Genomic DNA, 21,608 nt, shown 5'->3' on the forward strand with positions numbered 1-21,608 from the left:
CCAGTGCTTAAATTCAGCATCTGTCAGCCGTAATAATTACTGAGCTCTCTCAGAAAATTACATTCATTCCTAAAGACACTGAACAACTTCAGGGTTTTTAAATAAAGTCTAAAGCATTAAATATGATTGGTTTTTTTAATTGGTCTTAAAACAAATATCCATGAAACGCTGTATCTACCATCTTCAGACTAACATCTTATAATTTTAATCAACACTTAGTTTAGTATTACTGTATGATAGAAAGTAAACTACAGGAAGACCATTACGTGATTTGTTCCCATGGACCAATAATGTTATTACCACATTTATAATATACTTTAGACTTTGCTTTGTTTTTTCCATTTTTGTCAACAACATTATTATTATTTTATGATACACAAAGCCTTTTAACTGTTCTATGATTTCCAGTGTGGATCTTTATCTTGATTCTAAACACAAGACATTCACCAGTGGAGAATTGTCATGCACTCATAGCTAAGTGTTAGCAGTACATGTCCTGTTCCTCTTCCATTTTTTACATAAGAACCAGTTCTCGAGTTTCAGGTAGCCGGAGAGATATTAGGCCGCCTCCTACAAGGGCAGCTGATGCAAGAAGTATAGGAACAACCTTTGTTATTCCAACAAAAGAAGCAAAGATGGAGTTCCCAAAAATGGCCGCTAGCTTGCAAAAACCATTCAAAATCCCAAAGGCTGTTGCCCTGGAGAAAAAGAAATGTAACATTTTAATTATACAAGATAATTAATATTTAAAGAAGAGTTTTAGACAACAGTGAATTAAAGGAACAGTCTACTTGAAAAAATCTTATTGTTTAAAAAGATAATCTCTTTATTACCCATTCCCCAGTTTTGCATAACCAACACTGTTATATTAATACATTTCAGCCCCATCAGTGCTGACTCATAAATAACTCCACACAATGTTATCTATATGACACACATGAACTAGTACTATCTAACTGTGAAAAACACTGAGATAAGAGGCAGCCTACAACGACTTAGAAATCAGTTTAAAAGCCTTCCTAGATTTAGCTTTCAACAACAAATACAAAGAGAACAAAGAAAATTTGATGATAAAAGTCAATTGGAAAATTGTTTAAAATTGCATGCCCTATCTAAAACATGAAAGTTTAATTTATTATTATTATTATTATTATTATTATTATTGGTTAATTGTAGAGCGCCAACAGAATCCGCAGCGCTAGGGACTCGACTGTCAAAATTCTCACCTTGACTTACAAAGCCCTTACCAATGACCACCACCTTTCATCACTAATCAACAAATATACTCCATTCCACCCCTAAGATCCAACAATGACCTGCTCATTGCATCTTCTATTATCACCTCTTCCCATGCTGCAGAACTTCTCTTGTGCGGCACCAACCCACTGGAACACACTTCCTCAAGCTGTCAGACTTTCCCCTAATCTGCCTTCTTTTAAACGCCCTCTAAAGACATTTTTGTCTCCCACCCATTTCAGTAACAAAAGAATTCCACTTACCTAATAATAACCCTCATCTAACTCTATACTTACATCATTATCACCCTTGCAGTTCCTAACTCCTGTTTCTCACCCTCCTGCCCTTCTATATTGTAAGTTCCTAAGGGAATAGGGCCCTCAATACCTCCTGTATTTGTTTGTCAAATTTTGTCTTGTCTTTTACAAGTACTGTATCATTGTATCAATTGTACCCATGGACAGCACTGCAAAATTTGTTGGTGCTTTATAAATTAAGTACACTAATAATACATAATAGGAATCATATCTTTAGAATCTTTAGGCAACAGCTACAAGATAAAATGATCTACATATAAGTGAGTGTTTTTTATTTTTAATTAAGAGTATAAAGTTTATGTTATGGTAGGATATAAGTTTTCAAATATTTAAAGTTCCTCGAAAACAGAAACAAAGATTTTTAGTTCTGGAAGTAAATTGTATATAATGATGGTTCAAATAATTAAGTATATTCACTAAGTTCTCTCAATCAGATCAATAAATGAAAAATAATTTAAATAAATCAAAATAAATATGATACAAATTAACAAGTAGGTTAATATAAACAAATAGATGATACCTTTTGTTTGTAGGATAAAGTTCAACAGTGATAACATCCAGTGCATTCCAGGCAGCAATGCTAGTGCCACAAAAGAGACATTGCCAGCCAATCATTGCAGATTCACTGTTCCCAAAAAAGAGGAAGAAACAGCATACTGCTGATATCAACATAGATCCAGCTATAAGCAGAGAACAGACAATAATGTTAGTAATAATAAAAAATACATCATCCAAAAAACATTTTTGTATCAGAGACAGGATTTCATAGCTATAAGACAGCATACATAAGTCAAATCTAGTTTGGCATCTTTTATTCATATTACATTTTGAGAATCAGAACTATTATTAAAACAATACTGCAGTATTTTTATTTATTTTTTTATTTACATTTCCACAGCTTTAAAGGGACAGACTGCTCCAGAATTTGTATTGTTTAAAAATATAGATAATCCCTTTATTACCCATTCCCCAGTCGTGTCTTGCGTAACCAACATGGTTATATTAATATACTTTTTACCTTTTTACCTCTCTGATTACATTGTATCTAAGTCTCTGCAGACTGTCTTCTTATTTCAGTTCTTTTGAAAAACTTGCATTTTAGCCAATCAGTGCTGACTCATAAATAACTCCACGGAAGTGAGGACAATGTTATCTATATGGCACACATGAACTAGTGCTATCTACCAGTGAAAAACTCAAAATACCATGAGATAAGAGGTGGTCTTAAAGGGCTTAGAAATTAGCATATGACCATACATAGGTTTAGCTTTCAACAAAGAATAACAAAAGAACAAAGCAAATTTGATGATAAAAGTAATTTGGAAAGTTGTTTTAAATTGCATGCCCTATCTAAATCATGAAAGTTTAATTTTGACTAGACTGTCCCTTTAAAGGGCAATGCCCAACCAAATGCCATTTTCAGGGCAATTTTTAGAGTAGTTTTTTTTTTTTTTTGGGGGGGGGCGTTTCTAATATTGTAGAATGGGGTAGTATTTTTTTGAGTGACAAAAGCTGTTATTTTAGGGCAATGCACTTACAAAAAGCCTCTCTAAGGGCTATTGCTATAGTTTATTTGAGTGTTAGTATAGGGTTTTTTTACTTTGGGGTTTGTGTGGTTTTTCAGTGGGGCTATAGTTTTAGAATAGGCATAACTGGGTTTTTTATTAGTAGTATTTTTTTAATGTAATGTTAAGTTGTTTTATTTCTAAATATAATGATATAAGTTTTTTTTCTTTTAATGTATTGTTAGATTTTTTATTTTAATTGTAATGTTAGTTTTTTTTATTTTTGATAACTTAAGGGGTGTTAGGTTAAGGAGTGTTAGAGGAGTTTTCTGGTTAGGGGGTTTAGAGGTTAGTGGGTACTTTGCGATGTGGGGGTATGGCAATTTAGGAGTTAATAGTGTAGTGAGGTAGTTTGCTATGTGGGGGCGTAGGTGTTTAGGGGTTAATAGTGTAGCAAGGTAGTTTGCGGTGTGGCATTTAGGGGTTAATAGTGTAGAGGGGTACTTTGTGGTGGGCTATGTGGTGATTTAGGGGTTAAAGGGATAGGAAACCCCAACATTTTCTTTCATGGTTTGGATTGAACATACAATTTTAAACATCTTTCCAATTTTCTTCTATTATCAAATTGTCTTCATTCTTTTGTTATCCTTTGCTGAAGGAACAGCACTGCACTACTTGCAGCTAGATGAACACATCTAGTTAGCCAATCACAAGAGACAAATGTGTGCAGGCACCAGTCAACAACTAGCTCTCACTAGTGTAGGATATGTGCGTATTATTTTTCAACAAGGGATACCAATTGAATGAAGTACATTTGAAAATTTTAAAGTGTCTTAAAATAACATTCTCTATCTGAATCATGCAAGTTTAATTTTGACTTTCCTATTCCTTTAATAGTGTAGTTTAGTGCAACTTTTTCCTTCAGCCAAACTCTTTACATGAACTTACAGGTCTCGTAAAAAGTTTTAGCGTTAAATGCAATTGTGTTTGAGAAATCGCATTTTAACTTCACCCACAGAAAATATGAGGAGCGTAAATTACCGCAAGTTTGCTTAAACTAATTTGCAATAATTTAAACAGCATACCACATCTTTAAAAGATCAAACAATTCAAAGTTAGATTGGCAATAGGGTAATATCCTCCGTAGGATTAGTGCACAGTGAACGAGTTAGCGACCTCCAACTCACTGTATAGCAATTCAATATTTCACAGCACCATTAATCTTTGCAATAATCTTTTATTGAAGCATAACAACAGCACAGGTATGCAACGTTTCGGGATCACAGTCACTTAATCATGCATACACAGCTATGCACCTGTGTCTTATTTAAAGGTACAAAACAACCAATCAGAGACTCTTAAAATGTGTAACCCTATCATAGGACAAACACATTTTTTTATTGGCAATAGATATACTGCCATATACCGTTCACATTTATTTACATATTACACAAATTCTAAAAAGACACATTAAAGTGCCAAAGAGCATAAGTACATGTCATGGAACATAATTTCAAAAACAATTTTCTTATATATCTTTACATGTAATTAATTACCAATGGAAAATCTTATACTTTACAGGATATATTAAGTTTAGTTAATAGCTCTAGAGGAATATGGATAAATCTAATTCTTTATTTAACCCTTTTGGGTACATGGCATCCAATTTATGGATCCAGATCGCCTCTCTTTGTTTTAGAAGATTTCTCTATTACCCCCTCCTCTAGATAAATCAACTTGATCTATAATTTGCCATTTAAGTTGACTGATTTGATGGCGATATTCCACAAAATGACACGCTACAGGAGCTTTTTATCATCCTTTTTTTCTAATGTTAGATTTATGCTGATTCAGCCTCTCATTTTTTGGGTGGTCTCCCCGATATAAATTTTAGCACATGGGCATTTTATAATGTAAACCACAAAAGTCTATTCACACGTGAAATAAGATTGCTTGGGTGGACAAATTCTTTACCTTTTATTACCGAATGACAATTACCACATCCTAAACAAGGATAGCAACCAATATTTTTTTAGTTATGTATCTCTCCCTTTTATTATGTCATTACGTTTTTTTACTCTCCTGTGGGCCATAATGGGTTTGTTTTGAACTATATTTATTTCTTTGTTACAATCCTGAATTATATGCCAATGTTTTCTAATTATGCAAGCTATTTTCTTGCTGTAATCATTATATTGGGATGCAAATATAATTTTTTCCCTTTTATGGCATATGTTATGTTTCCTTGTTAATTAACCCTTTAGGGTAACCTCTTTACAGGAACTTCTCCCCTATTTCAGTCAATCTTATCTGTTTTACCTTTTCCTCAATGACTATTCTATCTACCCTGATTAGTTGACTCCTTGGAAAAGAGTCCTTTAGGTCTTTTATTGTGAAAACTGTTGTATCTAAGAAAGGTATTATGATCCGTTTCCTTACAATATATATATATATATATCAATTTTTAAATCAGACCCTTTCTTGTATACAACAGTATCAAGAAAAACCATTCTTTCTTTACATCTTTAATAGAGATGTTACAGTAGTATATATTTTGCAGAAAAAAAAGTAATACAGCATCATTTTTGCAAAAATAATAACTATTTTTGCGATAAGGGCAACTGCATAAGGGAACAACAGTAATTAAAAAATCAACATTAAAAAAAAAAAATAATTCTGATAGAAAAGAACATTTTATAAAAGGTATTTGTATCCTCTCCAGCTTCACTGGTTTCACCAGAATCTAAAGCTGTACTATCTAATTCCATCTAGCTGACATGGAGAGATGAGTAAGCTTATGAATCAGCATCATCAGTGAACATATACATTTGTGATTCGGGAGAGGCTAGAGAGGAGGTAAAGCTGGAGAAAAATATGTGTAATTTTCTCTTGCTAAGTATTGGTTTAAATTTACCAACAGCTTCATCCAGTCTTTCAAGCCTCTCTAGTCTTACCAGTTTCTATGTAATGGCATAGAACTATTTCACTGAAGCATGGATGGATTTGAGGTTTACTAAACAGCAGTTCAGAACAAATTAGGACTGAAGACTGAATAGGCTGGTGGGAGACCTTATTGGATTTCTCATTGTCTATGGATTAATTAAAGCTTTTTATTTATGAATTTACTTCTTTTTATAACTTTTGAAATCTTAAACATCAAGCCATAAAAAGCATTTTTAGATCTTAATAAATTGACTTTCACATTAACCCTGTAATTAACATGTAAAAACATGATACATTTTTAATTTGTTATGCAGTTTAATGAGACTTTAGAGGTAACTTGGATCTGTCTTCATGCCAAATTTTATAACAATCTGTTCAAATATTTTATTTGAAAATTACTCAACTGATATTCTTCAAATTTTCCAGCTTGTAGTGACTCAGTCACTACAAACATCTATATTTCAGCTGTATATGTAATTGTAAACTATACTTATGAGCATTAAAACAAAAAAAACAGCTCTTTTGAAATCAGTCCATAGAGGCAGCCATAGTAACAGTTAGTTTCAGTACTCACCAATCATCTTTATCCTTCCAATTTTGTCCATGAGTAGTGCTGATATGATATTTCCGGGTAATACAGACAAACTTCCCAGAAAACTGACCAAGTAAATTAGGAAATCATTATCCGCTTCAAAATCAATATGACAACCCATTTTTGGTTCATAGAAGGTGCTGTTTATAAAGTTGCAGTCAATGAATTTGTGCTTGTAGAGATCTAAATGAGACACCATAAATATGTTAATAAGCAGTAGGATCCAATGTCTAATTGTTCTACAGCCCGAGATACACATTTATGAGTTACATAGATATTCCTGGTTCCAAAAATATCTTTTTAATGGGAAAGCCATAATTTATGTATTTTTATAGCTATAACTATAAAAACAAATAAAATGTGTCATATGTCCACCAAACTATTTTACATTGTGGCGGTTTTTAAAGTAAGATAATATGTAAATTTATAATAATTTGCTTTAAAAATATTAATGTTGGATACATCTAGTTAGTAATCTTTATTGTGCCACATAAAATTAGTATATGTTATGAAAATCTCTCTAGCTATAGTCATTACATGGAAGACCATGCACAGCTTTCTCCCAGATGCGGTTTTAACTTTTTTTCTCTTTCTTCTACAGTTTTCATTTTACATTTCCTCTCTTTCCCCCTTTGTAACTTGTACTCACTTTCTTTCTTCATTCATCACATTTCCAATATTTTCTGCGTAACTGATATTTAGTGATTCAACATCATATAAAACAACATAAGTGTTGGTGAAGCTGGTGAATTGGTGAGGTTGTGAAGTTGGAGATTCCAGATAAACATCTAAAGTTGAGTTTTGTCCTACAACTGAAAAGATTGTTCAGCACTGGACATCATTTGCTAACTGCTCGCTCTAGTCGCTCCAACCTCTCCATGCTCACAAAACTAATCACTATACTCAAGCTTCCCGCGTGCTCAGATTTATATTATATTTTCTATTATAATAACTAGAGGGCAAGTACCAGACTATACTACCATAAGTAAAGTAAAGTCATATAAAGGGCACATGAATATTATCCCTACTAGTGCATTTATGATGACCAGAATAGGGATCATTTGCATTATTGGAAAGTCATGCACATTTTTTATTTGCTTATGATGTTTTTACTGTTCCTGTTTCAGTCTGGAAAACAGATAATTAAGTGGCCAGACATATAAATGTATTTTAATTTCTTTCATGCTAACCACTAAATAGCCAGATTAAAATTCTCTAGATACTAGCTAGTCTGTTAAGGAACAAAGGTTCAAGTCAGGAACTCTAAATAAAAAAAAAAAAATGTTGAAACCTACTAGGACCTTGAAGTACAAATGTATTTGAAAACTATGACTAAGCCCTAGCAATGGAAAAAAGTGTAAGATGATCTTACCATGATAACAGTGCTTCTGAGAGTTTGGCTCTGCTTTGGTTTTCACAATTCTATCTAACAAATGTTGCGAAGAGTACATTTTTTAATCTGTAATTTCAAACTATATATGTGTGCACTCTAATATCCATACAGATATATGACAAACTATATTATACTATAAAACATGACCTGCAATTGCTCATAATAGAGAAACTTGAAATGTTTGTGTTAAAGGGGCAGTAAAGTCAAAATGAAACGTTAATGGTTTATATAGAGCATGCAACTTTAAACAACTTTCAAATGTACTTCTGTTTTCTTTGTATTCTTTGTTGAAGAGTAAATCTAGGTAGATTTATAGCAGCATAAGAGCATGCATATGTCCTGAGCAGTGTAAGGGCCCAGTGATCTAAAGCTCTCTGGGCTGGTGAGATTATTAAAGAATACTCACTTGTCCTTCTATTTCCCTGGTGGAATGATCTAAAGCTCTCTGGGCTGGTGAGATTATTAAAGAATACTCACTTGTCCTTCTATTTCCCTGGTGGAATGATCTAAAGCTCTCTGGGCTGGTGAGATTATTAAAGAATACTCACTAGTCCTTCTATTTCCCTGGTGGAATGATCTAAAGCTCTCTGGGCTGGTGAGATTATTGAAGAATATTTACTAGTCCTTTTATTTCCCTGGTGGAATGAAAGCTCTCTGAGCTGGTGAGATTATTAAAGAATATTTACTAGTCCTTCTATTTCCCTGGTGGAATGATCTAAAGCTCTCTGGGCTGGTGAGATTATTAAAGAATACTCATTAGTCCTTCTATTTCCCTGGTGGAATGATCTAAAGCTACTTTTTACTCTGAAAACAGGGTGTCTTGCTAAGGGGTGTATACTGCATTTTTGTATAGGAAGAACTTCCCAAAATTGCACAATGAAAATCTTAATTCAAAAATCTTACAAAATGAATAATTGAACCATTGAAAAATTTTAAAAAAAATTGTAACAAAATTTGTCACAAAAAATTGTATTTTATCAAAAAGTTAAAATTTGTATGTAAATTACCCAAGAATAAATTGCATTAAATATTAACATCGTAAATTGTAATTTAAGTATACTGGGTGTGCAAAAATCACTTAGAAATTTGTACTTAAAAGTACAAAATACAAATAGTAATTGTTATTTTTTCAAAAATGGGCTGAACATGGGCGTATATGAAATTGTCTCTCTAATCCCAGTTTAATTCTGTAAAGATTTTTGCACTAAAGAGCTCACATGTTTTTTTCTGGCAAACTAATAGGTTCTGAGCTTTTCTCAAAATTCTTACAACTCTTATAGAAAAACAGATCCATACAAAAATATAGGCAATTGTGAGATCATATATGCAGAAAAGCAGCAAATGTGATTTATATTAGCTGAAGGATTTCATTTTAAAAGTGGGCCTCCTGCTCACTGCTAACTTTGCTCTGTGGAAGGAAGTGTCCCTTTCCATCGAGGTCCATTACTTTTAATAGGAGACATCTCGCTTCTTGCAGGAACTGTCCCATTTTTTCAATAATTCCACTGCGAGGGTAGGTAAAAAAAACCATGTCTGATCTGGGGTAATTTAGATCATCAGGCCCTATGTAACTATGTATATCATCTCTATAAACATTGTTGCAAATAATGTTGCCATATGGTTAAAGACACATGAGTTCACATAGGAGAACTCTTTAACAAAGAATACCAAGAGAACTAAGAAAAAACATTATAATAGAAGTAAATTGCAAAGTTGCTTTAAATTGCATGTTATTTCTAAGCCATGAAAGTCTAAAGGTTTATGAAATTAAAAAAAAATATTTTGTGATTCAGGTTCCCATGGTAGTCTTTGTTGAAGAGATATCTAGGTAGGTGTCTTGAGCTGCCATATAGTGCTCTTTTAAATAAATAATATTCTTATTAAATAAAAACTGCTGCCAAATAGTGCTCCAGACATGTGTATGCTCCTGAGCTTACATACCTGCTTTTGTACAAAAGATACCAAGAGAATGAAGACAAATTGATAATAGATGTAAATTGGAAAGTTTTTTATGCTCTATCTGAATCATGAAAGTAAAACATTTGGTTCCACACCCCTTTAACACTGACTTTACTGTCCATTGAAGTAGAAAGTGACATAACAGATATGGCATTTACATTTATACTGGTTTGAAACTTTCAATTCATTTGAAACAAAATGGAAACCTTGTAGCACATCATTAATTGATATTACTGACATTCAGGGTGTATGAGAAGATTCAGAGAAGTGAAATTGCTTATTCATTACCTGTGTTATAGAAAATGGTGGAATTAATTGTGCAGTTTTTAAAAACTGTACCCACTGAGGTCACATCTTCAAAATAACAATCTTCAAAGTAGGAATCCTCAAAAGTGACATATTTAAGTTTCATGCCGTAAAACCTGGTAAAGAGGCATAAAACAGTGATTAATAACAAAGAGATAAAAAGCACTTAATATGGGACAATCAGCACTAATCTAATTCATGACACTGCTATTCTGGAAATATATTCAGTATTTGAAAATAAGATGGTTAAGTGTAGAAAAATTCCCTGGTTTAATTACTCAATTAACATATTGAGGCCCATTTAACAAGCTCCGTAGGGAGCTTGTAGGCCCGTGTTTCTGGCGAGTTTTCAGACTCGGCAGAAACACAAGTTATGGAGCAGCGGTCTAAAGACAGCTGCTCCATAACCCTGTCCGCCTGCTCTGATGAGGTGGACAGGAATCGCCACAATACAACCCGATTGAGTACAATCGGGTTGATTGACACCCTCATGCTGGCGGCTGATTGCCTGCGAGTCTGCAGGGGGCGGCGTTGCACCAGCAGCTCTTGTGAGTTGCTGGTGCAATGCTGAATTCAGAGAGAGTATTGCTCTCCGCATTCAGCGGTCTGTCGGACCTGGTCCACACTGTCGGATCAGGTCCGACAGACATATGATAATTCGGCCTCTATTTCTGAATTTAAACTCACCCCATATAACATTAAGAAAACAAGTGAAGAGCACCATGCATGTATTTTGAAATGGATACAACTACGTATATAATTTTAGAATCACAATTAAGTAAGAACGCAAACTCAGGCATCTCATAGCTTTCATTTGTTTCAATGAGAGTTTAAACTTTGGCATTAAAAAAACCTTACCTTCAATTTTTTTTATTTTTTTTAAAAAGCAAGGGTGGAACTACACCCTGTTCCAAATTATTATGCCAATGATATCTTTCTCATTTACCAAAATAATTGATGTAAACAACAGTGAGCATAATTCTCATGTTATCAACTATTAAGAGTACAATTCAAATTTTATTGAACAAACCTCCTAATGATAACAGTATTTTTTTTCAAAATAAAAAACTTACAATGCACTGTTCCAAATTATTACGCACAGTAAGCTTCAAAATACTTTATCGGTTGTAAAGAACTGAAAATTGTCATTTGTTGTGTTTGCAGCATATTTACTGAAATCAAAAGCTATTTCAATCAAACTTTGAACAACATTTTAACTTTTTACACATTTTAACAGGTCACGTTACATTTTAACATAGGACCCCTTATTTGATAGCAGCTTCACAAGTCTTGCATCCATTGAACTTGTGAGTTTTTGGACAGTTACTGCTTGAATTTGTTTGCAAGATGTCAGAATAGCCTCCCAGAGCTGCTGTTTGGATGTAAACTGCCTCCCACCCTCATAGATCTTTTGCTTGAGGATGCTCCAAAGGTTCTCAATAGGATTGAGGTCAGGGGAGGATGGAGGCCACACCATGACTTTCTCGCCTTTTATCCTCATAGCAGCCATTGATGCAGAGGTATTCTTTGCAGCATGAGATGGTGCATTGTCATGCATGAAGATTATTTTATTATGGAAAGCATAGTTCTTCCTTCTATACCAGGGAAGGAAGTGGTCAGTAAGGAACTCCACATACCTTGCAGAGGTCATCTTTACACCTTCAGGGATCCTAAAGGGGCCGACCAGCTCTCTTCTCATGATTCCAGCCCAAAACATGACTCCACCACCAAGGTGACATCGTAGCCTTGTTGAAACAGGGTGGCCGTCCACCAACCATCCACTACTCTATCCATCTGGACCATCCTGGTTTGAAAATTAGTCTTCATGTATTTTTCTGCCCAATGCAGCCGTTTCTGCTTGTGAGCATTGGTTAGTGGTGGCCGAATGGAAGGTTTATGCACAGTTGCAAGACTCTGGAGGACTCTACACCTTGATGTCCGTGGAACTCCAGAGGCACCAGCAGCTTCAAATATCTGTTTTCTGCTATGTAATGGTATTTTAGCAGCTGCTCTCTTGATCCGATGCATGGATCTGGCAGAAATCTTCCTCAATGTGCCTTTATCTACACAAACCCGTCTGTGCTCTGAATCAGCCACTAATCTCTTAATAGTGCGATGATCACGCTTAAGTTTTCGTGAAATATCTAATGTTTTCATAACTCGTCCAAGGCATTGAACTATTTCACTCTTTTCGGCAGCAGAGAGATCCTTTTTCTTCCCCATATTGCTTGAAAATGGTGCTCTGCTTAATAATGTGGAACACCCTCCTTTAGTAGATTTTCCTTTAATTGGGCTCACCTGGCAATCTAATTATCACAGGTGTCCGATATTGTTTTCAGTGATCAAAAGAGCCCTGAGACACAATGCCATCCATAAGTTAAACTGAAAAAAAAAAAATAATCTTTGTGACACTGAAATAGAATTTGCATAATAATTTGGAACAGGGTGTAAGAACCTTGACTGTGTAAGTCAGAAACCCTATCTCACCCCTTCTGCCATTATTATTATCGGTTATTTGTAGAGCGCCAACAGATTCCGCAGCGCTAGCAGGGTTTGTGAGATACAAGATATTTCACCATAACTAAATACATTTAAAAAGTGCCCACAAACTCAGCTAGACATGTGAGCATTATTCTCTAAATTATAATGAAAATGTAGAAAAACAATGACCCATTAAACGCTAGTTTTAAAAACAATCATACATGGTTGACAGTATAAAAACACAAATCACAACTTTAACCTTTTCCCGAATGATACTTTCTAATTGCATAATTCATCATAGTTTTCGCAGATAAAACAAAATTCAGCTATTGCTAAAAACTGACAGAATCTCCACCAACAGCGGAGATTTAAAACTAATTAAAAAAAAATGTTATCTTTTTTTATTGCTGTAAATGAATGGAAAGGGCCTTTAGTCTGGAAATACCATTAAGGCTTTTATGTAAGTCTTTTATCTAATAGGAGGAATCTGAATATTTTGAAGGCTTAATAACGCTAATTTGGTTCATTTCTATCATTTTATAGCATTGTATGATCTTTATTCAACCTGAAATTCAGTCTGAAAATAGTTTTACGCATTGACATGGAAATATGAATGTGATTGAGCAATTGTTAAATAATTGAAATCAGAAGCAAATATTCTTTCATGAAATATGAGCATGTAGCATTGTTTATTGATGCTGAAGCTGAGCATTAAATGCACCTGCAGCCTGACAGACATGCAGATATTCATGTACAACTGCATCCAGTTATAATTATCCACAACTTCAGAATATGTTTTTTTATCATTGGGGATTGTTATCAGAAGCCATCTTGAAATTGTCCTCTGGCCAAAATATTTAAATGAGATGCGTTGCCAGTTTTCAGAATAACTACCCTAAGATGAATTCCTGATTTATGCACTGTAAAATATTGATGATCTTATTATTACCGGATTGTCTCAGAACAACTTCATGATGAGTTGATATTAGTACTTCATGGTGGGTGGCTCTGTGACAACTACATGATAAGCTTTTATTATTATTTTAAAATGGATTCATGACAACTACGGGATAGGTTGGTGCTGTTACTTCAGGATGTCACAATGATAACTGCAGGTTGAGTTTGTATTACTGCATGATATATCTATAGGTTAACTGCAGGATGGGTTGGTATTACATCATGATATCTATAGGTTAAGTGCAGGATGGGTTAGTACTACATCATGATACCTATAGGTTAACTGCAGGATAGGTTGGTATTACATCATGATATCTATAGGTTAAGTGCAGGATGGGTTCGTACTACATCATGATATCTATAGGTTAACTGCAGGATAGGTTGGTACTACATCATGATACCTATAGGTTAACTGCAGGATAGGTTGGTATTACATCATGATATCTATAGGTTAAGTGCAAGATGGGTTGGTACTACATCATGATATCTATAGGTTAAGTGCAGGATGGGTTGGTACTACATCATGATATCTATAGGTTAAGTGCAGGATGGGTTAGTACAACATTATGATGTTTATATGTTAACTGCCGGATGGGTTGGTACAACATCATGATATCTATAGGTTAAGTGCAGGATGGGTTGGCACTACATCAGGTTGTTGATATGATGGTCTGGTATTACTTCATGATGTCTCTGTGATAACTGAAGGATGAGTTGGCATGCTATGATTTTCTGCTAATCCCAGAAGGATAACTAGATGTCTCAGGGGTCTCAGATGAGATGGAGCCAGGTCTTCTAGGTGACCAATCCATCCAGACAAAAGTTTTTGTATCATATGGTATCTGGTTTTATTCAGGTATGCTGATTAGTTGTGCTACAATGTAACTTAATTAGGGGTTAGGTGTTAGTGGTACTTTGGAAGGGGTGCTGTTGAAATGAGGGGAGGTCCCTACCACAGCAATGCCCATAAGGTCAAGTTACACATCTGCTCAACAACCATGTAATATAGGTGTATGTCTGCATGAACCATAGCCTATGGCACGTGCTTGCAGAAATAAGCAACCATTTTCAGTGAATTACCTTTGTTATACATTTTTATTTTCAAATATTGTTTTTAACTTTTTTTAAAAAAAAGCAATTAACAATACAGTTGCAAGAAGACAAAAGCTCCATTAAGTTCAACACAATTTATTCCTGTTCTTATAAAATAAAAACAAAAAACTGCCAAGTGAACTGACAGTAAACATTTAAAAATCTGTAAACACTAAAAAGTTAAAGCTTTTCCTTAAAGGGGCATTCAATAAACACTTAAATTTATGATACAAAATATTATTTTGAACGCTATTGCTCTATCATACATTGTGTAATGTATTCATCTAGCCCCGCTCCTCCAACGGACTTCAAGTTCCACCTTCTGGCATTCCTCCATCTGGAATGCTAAAGCCCTTCTCCTGATGCAGCAGCAGTGTGCATATGTGTGTGTATATTGCTGTGGAATTTAAAGGTGCCATGTCTAATTTCAGGAGTGGGAGTTACTATATAAACTTACTCAGCCAATCAATTTAGGCTGAGTGATTGTACTAGCAATGATATCTATAGGTTAGGTGCAGGATAGCACTACATCATGATATCAATAGGTTTATATTATATCAGGTTGTCACTATGATGGTCTGGTATTACTTCATGATGTCTCTGTGATAACTGAAAGATGAGTTGGTATGCTATGATTTTCTGCCTGCATTATTCTTCCCTGTGTCCTGCTATATCCAGTGTCCAGCTGTATATGGTGTGCTGCTGTTTCCAGTGTCCTGCAGAATGCTGCCCTGTGTCCTTCTGTATTCAGCGTCTTGCTGTATCCAGTTTCATGCAGTATTCATCACAGTGTCATGATGTATCTAGTGTCCTGCTATAACCAGTATCCTACTGTAACCAGTGTCCTTGTGTAACCAGCGTCCTACTGTATCCAGTGCCCTGCTGTAATCAGTGTCCTGCTGTAACCAGTGTCCTACCTTAACCAGTGTCCTGCTATATCCAGTGTCCTACTTTAACCAGTGTCCTACTGTAACCAGTGCCCTACTGTAACCAGTCTCCTACTGTAACCAGTGCCATACTGTAACCAGTGTCCTACTGTAACTAGTATCCTGCTGTTACCAGTGCCCTGATGTATCCAGTGCTCTACTGAAACCATTGTCCTGCTGTAACCAGTGTCCTGATTGTCAGGGTGCCAGAAATCAAACTGAGACGAGAAGTGCAAAAATAATCACACCTTTATAAAATAGCAAAAAATAATAAAAAGTCCACAAGTCAAATAACAAGTCAGGAGTCAACACCAGAGCTGGTAGTCAGACGAGCCGAGTAAGGAGCCAAAGCGAATAGTCAGAGCCGGAATCAGGAACAAGGAAAACAGCAGAGTCAGGAACAAGCCAGGGATCAGGAACCAGGAAGGACGTCAGGCAGCCAGGTAATACACAGGAACTCTCACAAACAGGTCTGAGACAACGCAAAGGCAAAGCATACTGAACAGAGGCCCTTTAAATAATAAGTGATGACATCACAATTCTGAGACTGCATCCTGTCTCACACGGATGATGCACACCCGTCTGGCCATAAAAGGAAGTGCTGGAAATGAGCAGCATCCCCCACAATGCACCATAGTCAGGAAGAGAGGTGAGTAAAATGGCTGCCAGCAGCACATGGCAAACAAAACAGGGAAAAAGCCTGACAGTACCCTCCCCTCAATGACCCCTCCCCCGCGGGAAGACAAAAGGCTTATAGGGGAAACAGGCATGGAAGGCACGGAGGAGGGTGGCAGCATGAACATCAGAGGAGGGAACCCAAGAACGCTCCTCTGGACCGTAGCCCCCCCAGTGAACCAAATACTGTACACGGCCCCTGGACATAGAAGAGTCAATAATGCTGCTTACCTCATACTCTTCATGGTTGTCAACAAAGATAGGATGGGGACGAGGCAACACAGTGGTAAACATGAAAAACATTGGAGATGCACATAGCAGGAGGAAGGTTAAGAGCGTAGGCCACAGGATTAACCCGTCGGAGTATTCGAAAAGGACCAACAGAACGGGGAGCCAATTTATTGGAAGGCACACAAAGGTTCAAGTTGCGAGAGGACAGCCAAACTCTCTCACCAACCTGGTAGGAAGGTGCAGGCAGACGCCTACGATCAGCCTGGAACTTTTGGCGCTGCATAGAATGATTAAGGCAATCCTGAATCTGCACCCACGTGGAACAGAGTTGCCGGAGATGCTCCTCCAAAGCCGGAATATCCTGAGACATGAATGAATTGGGCAACAAGGATGGTTGAAACCCATAATTCGCCATGAACGGGGATAACTTGGAGGAAGCATTAATAGCACTATTACGAGCAAACTCTGCCCAAGGTAACAGTTCAGACCGATTATTGTGGTGATCTGAGACATAGCAATGGAGGAACTGTTCCAGAGCTTGATTAGACCATTCCGCAGCACCATTGGATTGAAGGTGATATGCCGAGGAGAAGGAAAGCTGGATCCCCATTTGAGCACAACAGGAACACCAAAATCTGGAGACAAACTGGCTTCCCTGGTCCAACACTATCTCCTTGGGTAACCCATGTAAACGGAAGACCTCCTGGGCAAAAATTGAAGCAAGCTCCTGAGCGGTAGGCAGCTTAATCAAGGGAATGCAATGTGACATTTTAGAAAAACGGTCAACCACCATAAGGATAACGGTATTTCCATTGGAAACAGGGAGCTCAACAATGAAGTCCATGGAAAGATGTGTCCAAGGAAGCTCACCATTAGTAATAGGTTGAAGAAGACCCACAGGAAGACGTCAAGGAGTCTTATTCTGTGCACAAACTGAGCAGGAGGCAACATACACAGCAACATCAGAACAAAGACCTGGCCAACAGAATTGTCGAGTGACAGACCAAATCATTTGGTTCTTGCCTGGGTGACCTGTGGCTTTAGGATAGTGGATAGTGTCTCACAAACAGGTCTGAGACAACGCAAAGGCAAAGCATACTGAACAGAGGCCCTTTAAATAATAAGTGATGACATCACAATTCTGAGACTGCATCCTGTCTCACACGGATGATGCACACCCGTCTGGCCATAAAAGGAAGTGCAGGAAATGAGCAGCATCCCCCACAATGCACCATAGTCAGGAAGAGAGGTGAGTAAAATAGCTGCCAGCAGCACATGGCAAACAAAACAGGGAAAACCCCTGACACTGATGTATCCAGTGCCCTGCTGTAACCAGTGTCCTACTGTAACCAGTGCCCTACTGTAACCAGTTTCCTACTGTAAGCAGTGCCCTACTGTAACCAGTGTCCTACTGTAATCAGTGCCCTACTGTAACCAGTGTCCTGCTGTAACCAGTGTCCTACTGTAACCAATGTTTAGTGTCCTCTTTCCCGCACTTTTTTACCCAGTATCCTGCAGTATCCAGTGTCTAGTGTGCTACTGTACGCAGTGGCCTTTAATATCCTGTCTGGTGGTTGATTTCCTGTCTGTTGACATGCCTTGAGTCCTCCATCCTATCCTGTATTAAGTAACCTACCTTGTGTCAACCTGAACCTTATTTAGTCTGACCATTCAGTACTTGACCCCCTGGCCCTGGACTCTGCCTTTATTTATTTCCTTTATGGTGTTTTGAATCTTGAAAATAAACTTTAATTTTATATTTACACTTGTCTTACTTGTGTTAATTTCTGCACCTGAGTTCCACTCAACAAACCCTCTCCCTTAAACCAGTGTTTTCCAAATCCAGTCCTTAGGACCCTTAATTCATTATATCTTATCTAGAGCACAGGTGAAATAATCATCTCACCCATCAGTTGATCACTTCACCTGTGCTCTAGCTAAGATATAATAAATGTGTGGCTGTTAAGGGTCCTGAGGACTGGAGTTGGGAAACACTGCCTTAAACCTTGGTTATTGTGCCCCACCCTCGGGCCAACAGCGCATTCTTAAGGTATGCTGAGATTATCCGTGTGCAGGACAATTTTACAGCTAGTCACCTTAAATTAGCCGGCCTCACAAATCCTTCTCTCTCTGGTAAATCTGATTTACCATGGACTTATAATATCAATATGCACGCTAATATTTGCGCGATCCAGTGATACAGCTTATCACATAACATTAGTGCACCATATGGGCCATTAAGGGGAAACAAATGTTATAGTACACTTTCCCTTTAAAATATCCTTCATGGTTGCCAACTATGGGATTCTTAGTAAGTAATAATAATAACCTCCACTAGATGTCAGTACCTGCTAACAAGTAAGCACAACTTACAGCTAAAATATTGAAAGAACAGTTTATTTAATTATGTTTCCATCAAGCCCATTTGCTAAATGTGTGCAGCATCAATCAACAAAGTTAAATCTCATTTAAAAAGTAAGCATAATACACAGATAGAAGATTTAACTGTTTCTGCTCAGGGCCAAATTTACACTTGCACTGATCCTAGACGCAAGTTAATTAGATGATCCTTGTCTTTACAACCCACTTATATTTTAAAGGTCATTTTTAAACAATTGCACTCATTTTTGTTTTTAAAATCTATAAATATGTATCTGCTTGTATTCATGGAGGATTGTTAGGCTGCCACGGTGTCTTGTTCAGGTGAGATCATGTTTGTAATTTTTAGAGGCTTGTGTTACCTATCTTTTCTAGTTGTCAGTGGGTGTTCCTGCCTTTACCATATATAGGCCCAGATTAAAAGTGGAGCAGAAAAATATTAGCTCTGTTGATCGTAAACAGAGTGAATAACAAAACTATTTAAAGGGACATGAAACACATTTTTTTTTATGATTCAGATAGAGCGTACATTTTGAAACAACTTTTCAATTTAGTTCTATTATCAATTTTGCTTTCATTCTCTTGGCATCCTTTATTGAAGTAGCAGCAGTGCACTACTGCGAGGTATCTGAACACATTACTAATGTGCATCCACCAATCAGCAGCAAGTCCCAGCTAATGAGCCTACCTATGCATACTTTTCAACAAAGTATACTAACAGAACTAAACAAATTTGATAATAGAAGTAAAATGGAATGTTGTGTGCACTATCTGAATCATGAAAGAAATATTTTGGGTTTATGTTTATATATACAGTATATACTGTGTGTATATATATATATATATATATATATATATATATATGTTTACATTTTAAAATAATGGTGCTAACAATGTTTGAAAGAGATATGGTATATGGCATATGTATGTGCACACAAACGTACATATGAACACATACATACACATATTTACATACACACTCACATATAGATAGATAGATAGATAGATAGATAGATAGATAGATAGATAGACACACACCTTTGAGCCCTTCCTAAACCAACACCTTGTTATATACCATATCCCTTTAAAGGATTTTTTATACATTTATTTGAATAGTAAACATATACTTTAATTATGTATATATATATATATATATATATATATATATATATATATATATATATGTTTAATACTTTATTTTAATGTGTTTTACATGTGATTTAATATACTTTTTTTTAGCCCTAACACTTTACTTCAAATCGTTATAGCGCTGTTATGTGTTGTTATTTGAATGATATTAAGAGAGGCTGCGCTATTCACGGAAAGTATAAGGCGCACTAAAGAGATATCGGCCACACTAAACCAGACATCCCAACCTGCAAAAACTCATGTCAGGGAGGTGGCTTCACCGGCTACTGCGCTGCGTGCTGTGCGCCCCCCTGGTTATATATTGGATTCCTGGAAACCCTAAATAAGATAGAGACATCATTAAAGTAGCTTCCCACTAAACTCACAATTAAAAAAGTAGTTTTATTGCACAACCACATGCAACAAACCTATTTTCCAGTGATCATATGCTTGCTAAATGCGCAAATATTTTAGAATACCAAGTTTAATTACGTGCAGTTAATGAGTTAGTCTTTGTTTTTATTTTATTAAAATCAGTGGGGACTTTTTGAATACTGATGCATGCTTTGAGGGTTCCATAGCATCCTAGCTTGTGAAGTACTCAGTATAGTTGTCCCTGTACGACTTTTGGGTTTTGTGTCTGGGAGCATGTGTGATTTTGAGTTTGAGAGGCTATTTGTAATTATGTTTTGTACTCACAGTAGAGTCAATTTGATAAGGACCTGACAGAAGGGGTGTCTATCTCCTCCCTCACAGGGGCACACTCTCTTTGCCCTCTTTCTCAGTTCTCACTCAGCCTATGCTGCAGCCGATGTTGCTTGCTGCCGATTCTCCTCCCCCAAGAGCCTTATCGCCACCTCCAAACAGCAGGAGGGAGGGTGGCAGACAAGCAATACGCTGAAAATAAAGACAGACTAGCTGTGACAATGACTTCCTGCTCAATGACGTCCCTGCAACTAATGGCATTCCTTAAAGAAACACTGTTTCCAGATTTGGGCCACGTTGGATCATGGTACTTGTAGTTTCAGGGAGTTTGCATTTCATTTGCTGGCATCAGGGAACCACTATTACAATGAGGGAGACTCCCTAAACTTCAGGGAGAGTTGGGATGTCTGCTAAACATCATCTGGTAATTTGTTTTACCATGTGTTTGTAACAGCAAATGGTAACCATATGCTTGCAGCACTAAATGGTAACCATATGCTTGTAGCACTAAATGGTAACCATGTGCTTGTAGCACCAAATGGTAACCATGTGCTTGTAGCACCAAATGGTAACCATGTGCTTGTAGCACCAAATGGTAACCATGTGCTTGTAAAACCAAATGGTGCGCTCTATCACTAGCGCTCCTCTTGTAATCTGGGCCATAGTTGTTTTAAGAGGCTCAATACATGATGACTCACACAGCAAACGTAAATTGCAAGAAACACGGAAAAACAATAACTACAGGTGAGACACACTGGAGACACATTTATACAATGGGATCTG

At 36.5% G+C, this 21,608-nt stretch overlaps 1 protein-coding gene across 1 annotated transcript in view; it reads right to left on the reverse strand.

Annotated features, from left to right (window-relative positions):
• Positions 1-254: 254 nt before the first annotated feature.
• Positions 255-21,608, reverse strand: part of SV2B (synaptic vesicle glycoprotein 2B) — a 136,166-nt gene continuing 114,812 nt past the window's right edge. The window contains exons 9-12 of the mRNA XM_053719916.1: positions 10,234-10,367; positions 6,576-6,776; positions 2,074-2,233; positions 255-698 (exon numbers count right to left, since the gene is read on the reverse strand). Of these exons, the coding sequence (XP_053575891.1) occupies positions 515-698; positions 2,074-2,233; positions 6,576-6,776; positions 10,234-10,367 (679 nt within the window). The 3' untranslated portion in view covers positions 255-514. The remainder of the gene's footprint in view (positions 699-2,073; positions 2,234-6,575; positions 6,777-10,233; positions 10,368-21,608) is intronic.

This window comes from Bombina bombina, chromosome 6, assembly GCF_027579735.1.
Source record: "Bombina bombina isolate aBomBom1 chromosome 6, aBomBom1.pri, whole genome shotgun sequence".
Lineage (NCBI taxonomy): Eukaryota > Metazoa > Chordata > Amphibia > Anura > Bombinatoridae > Bombina > Bombina bombina.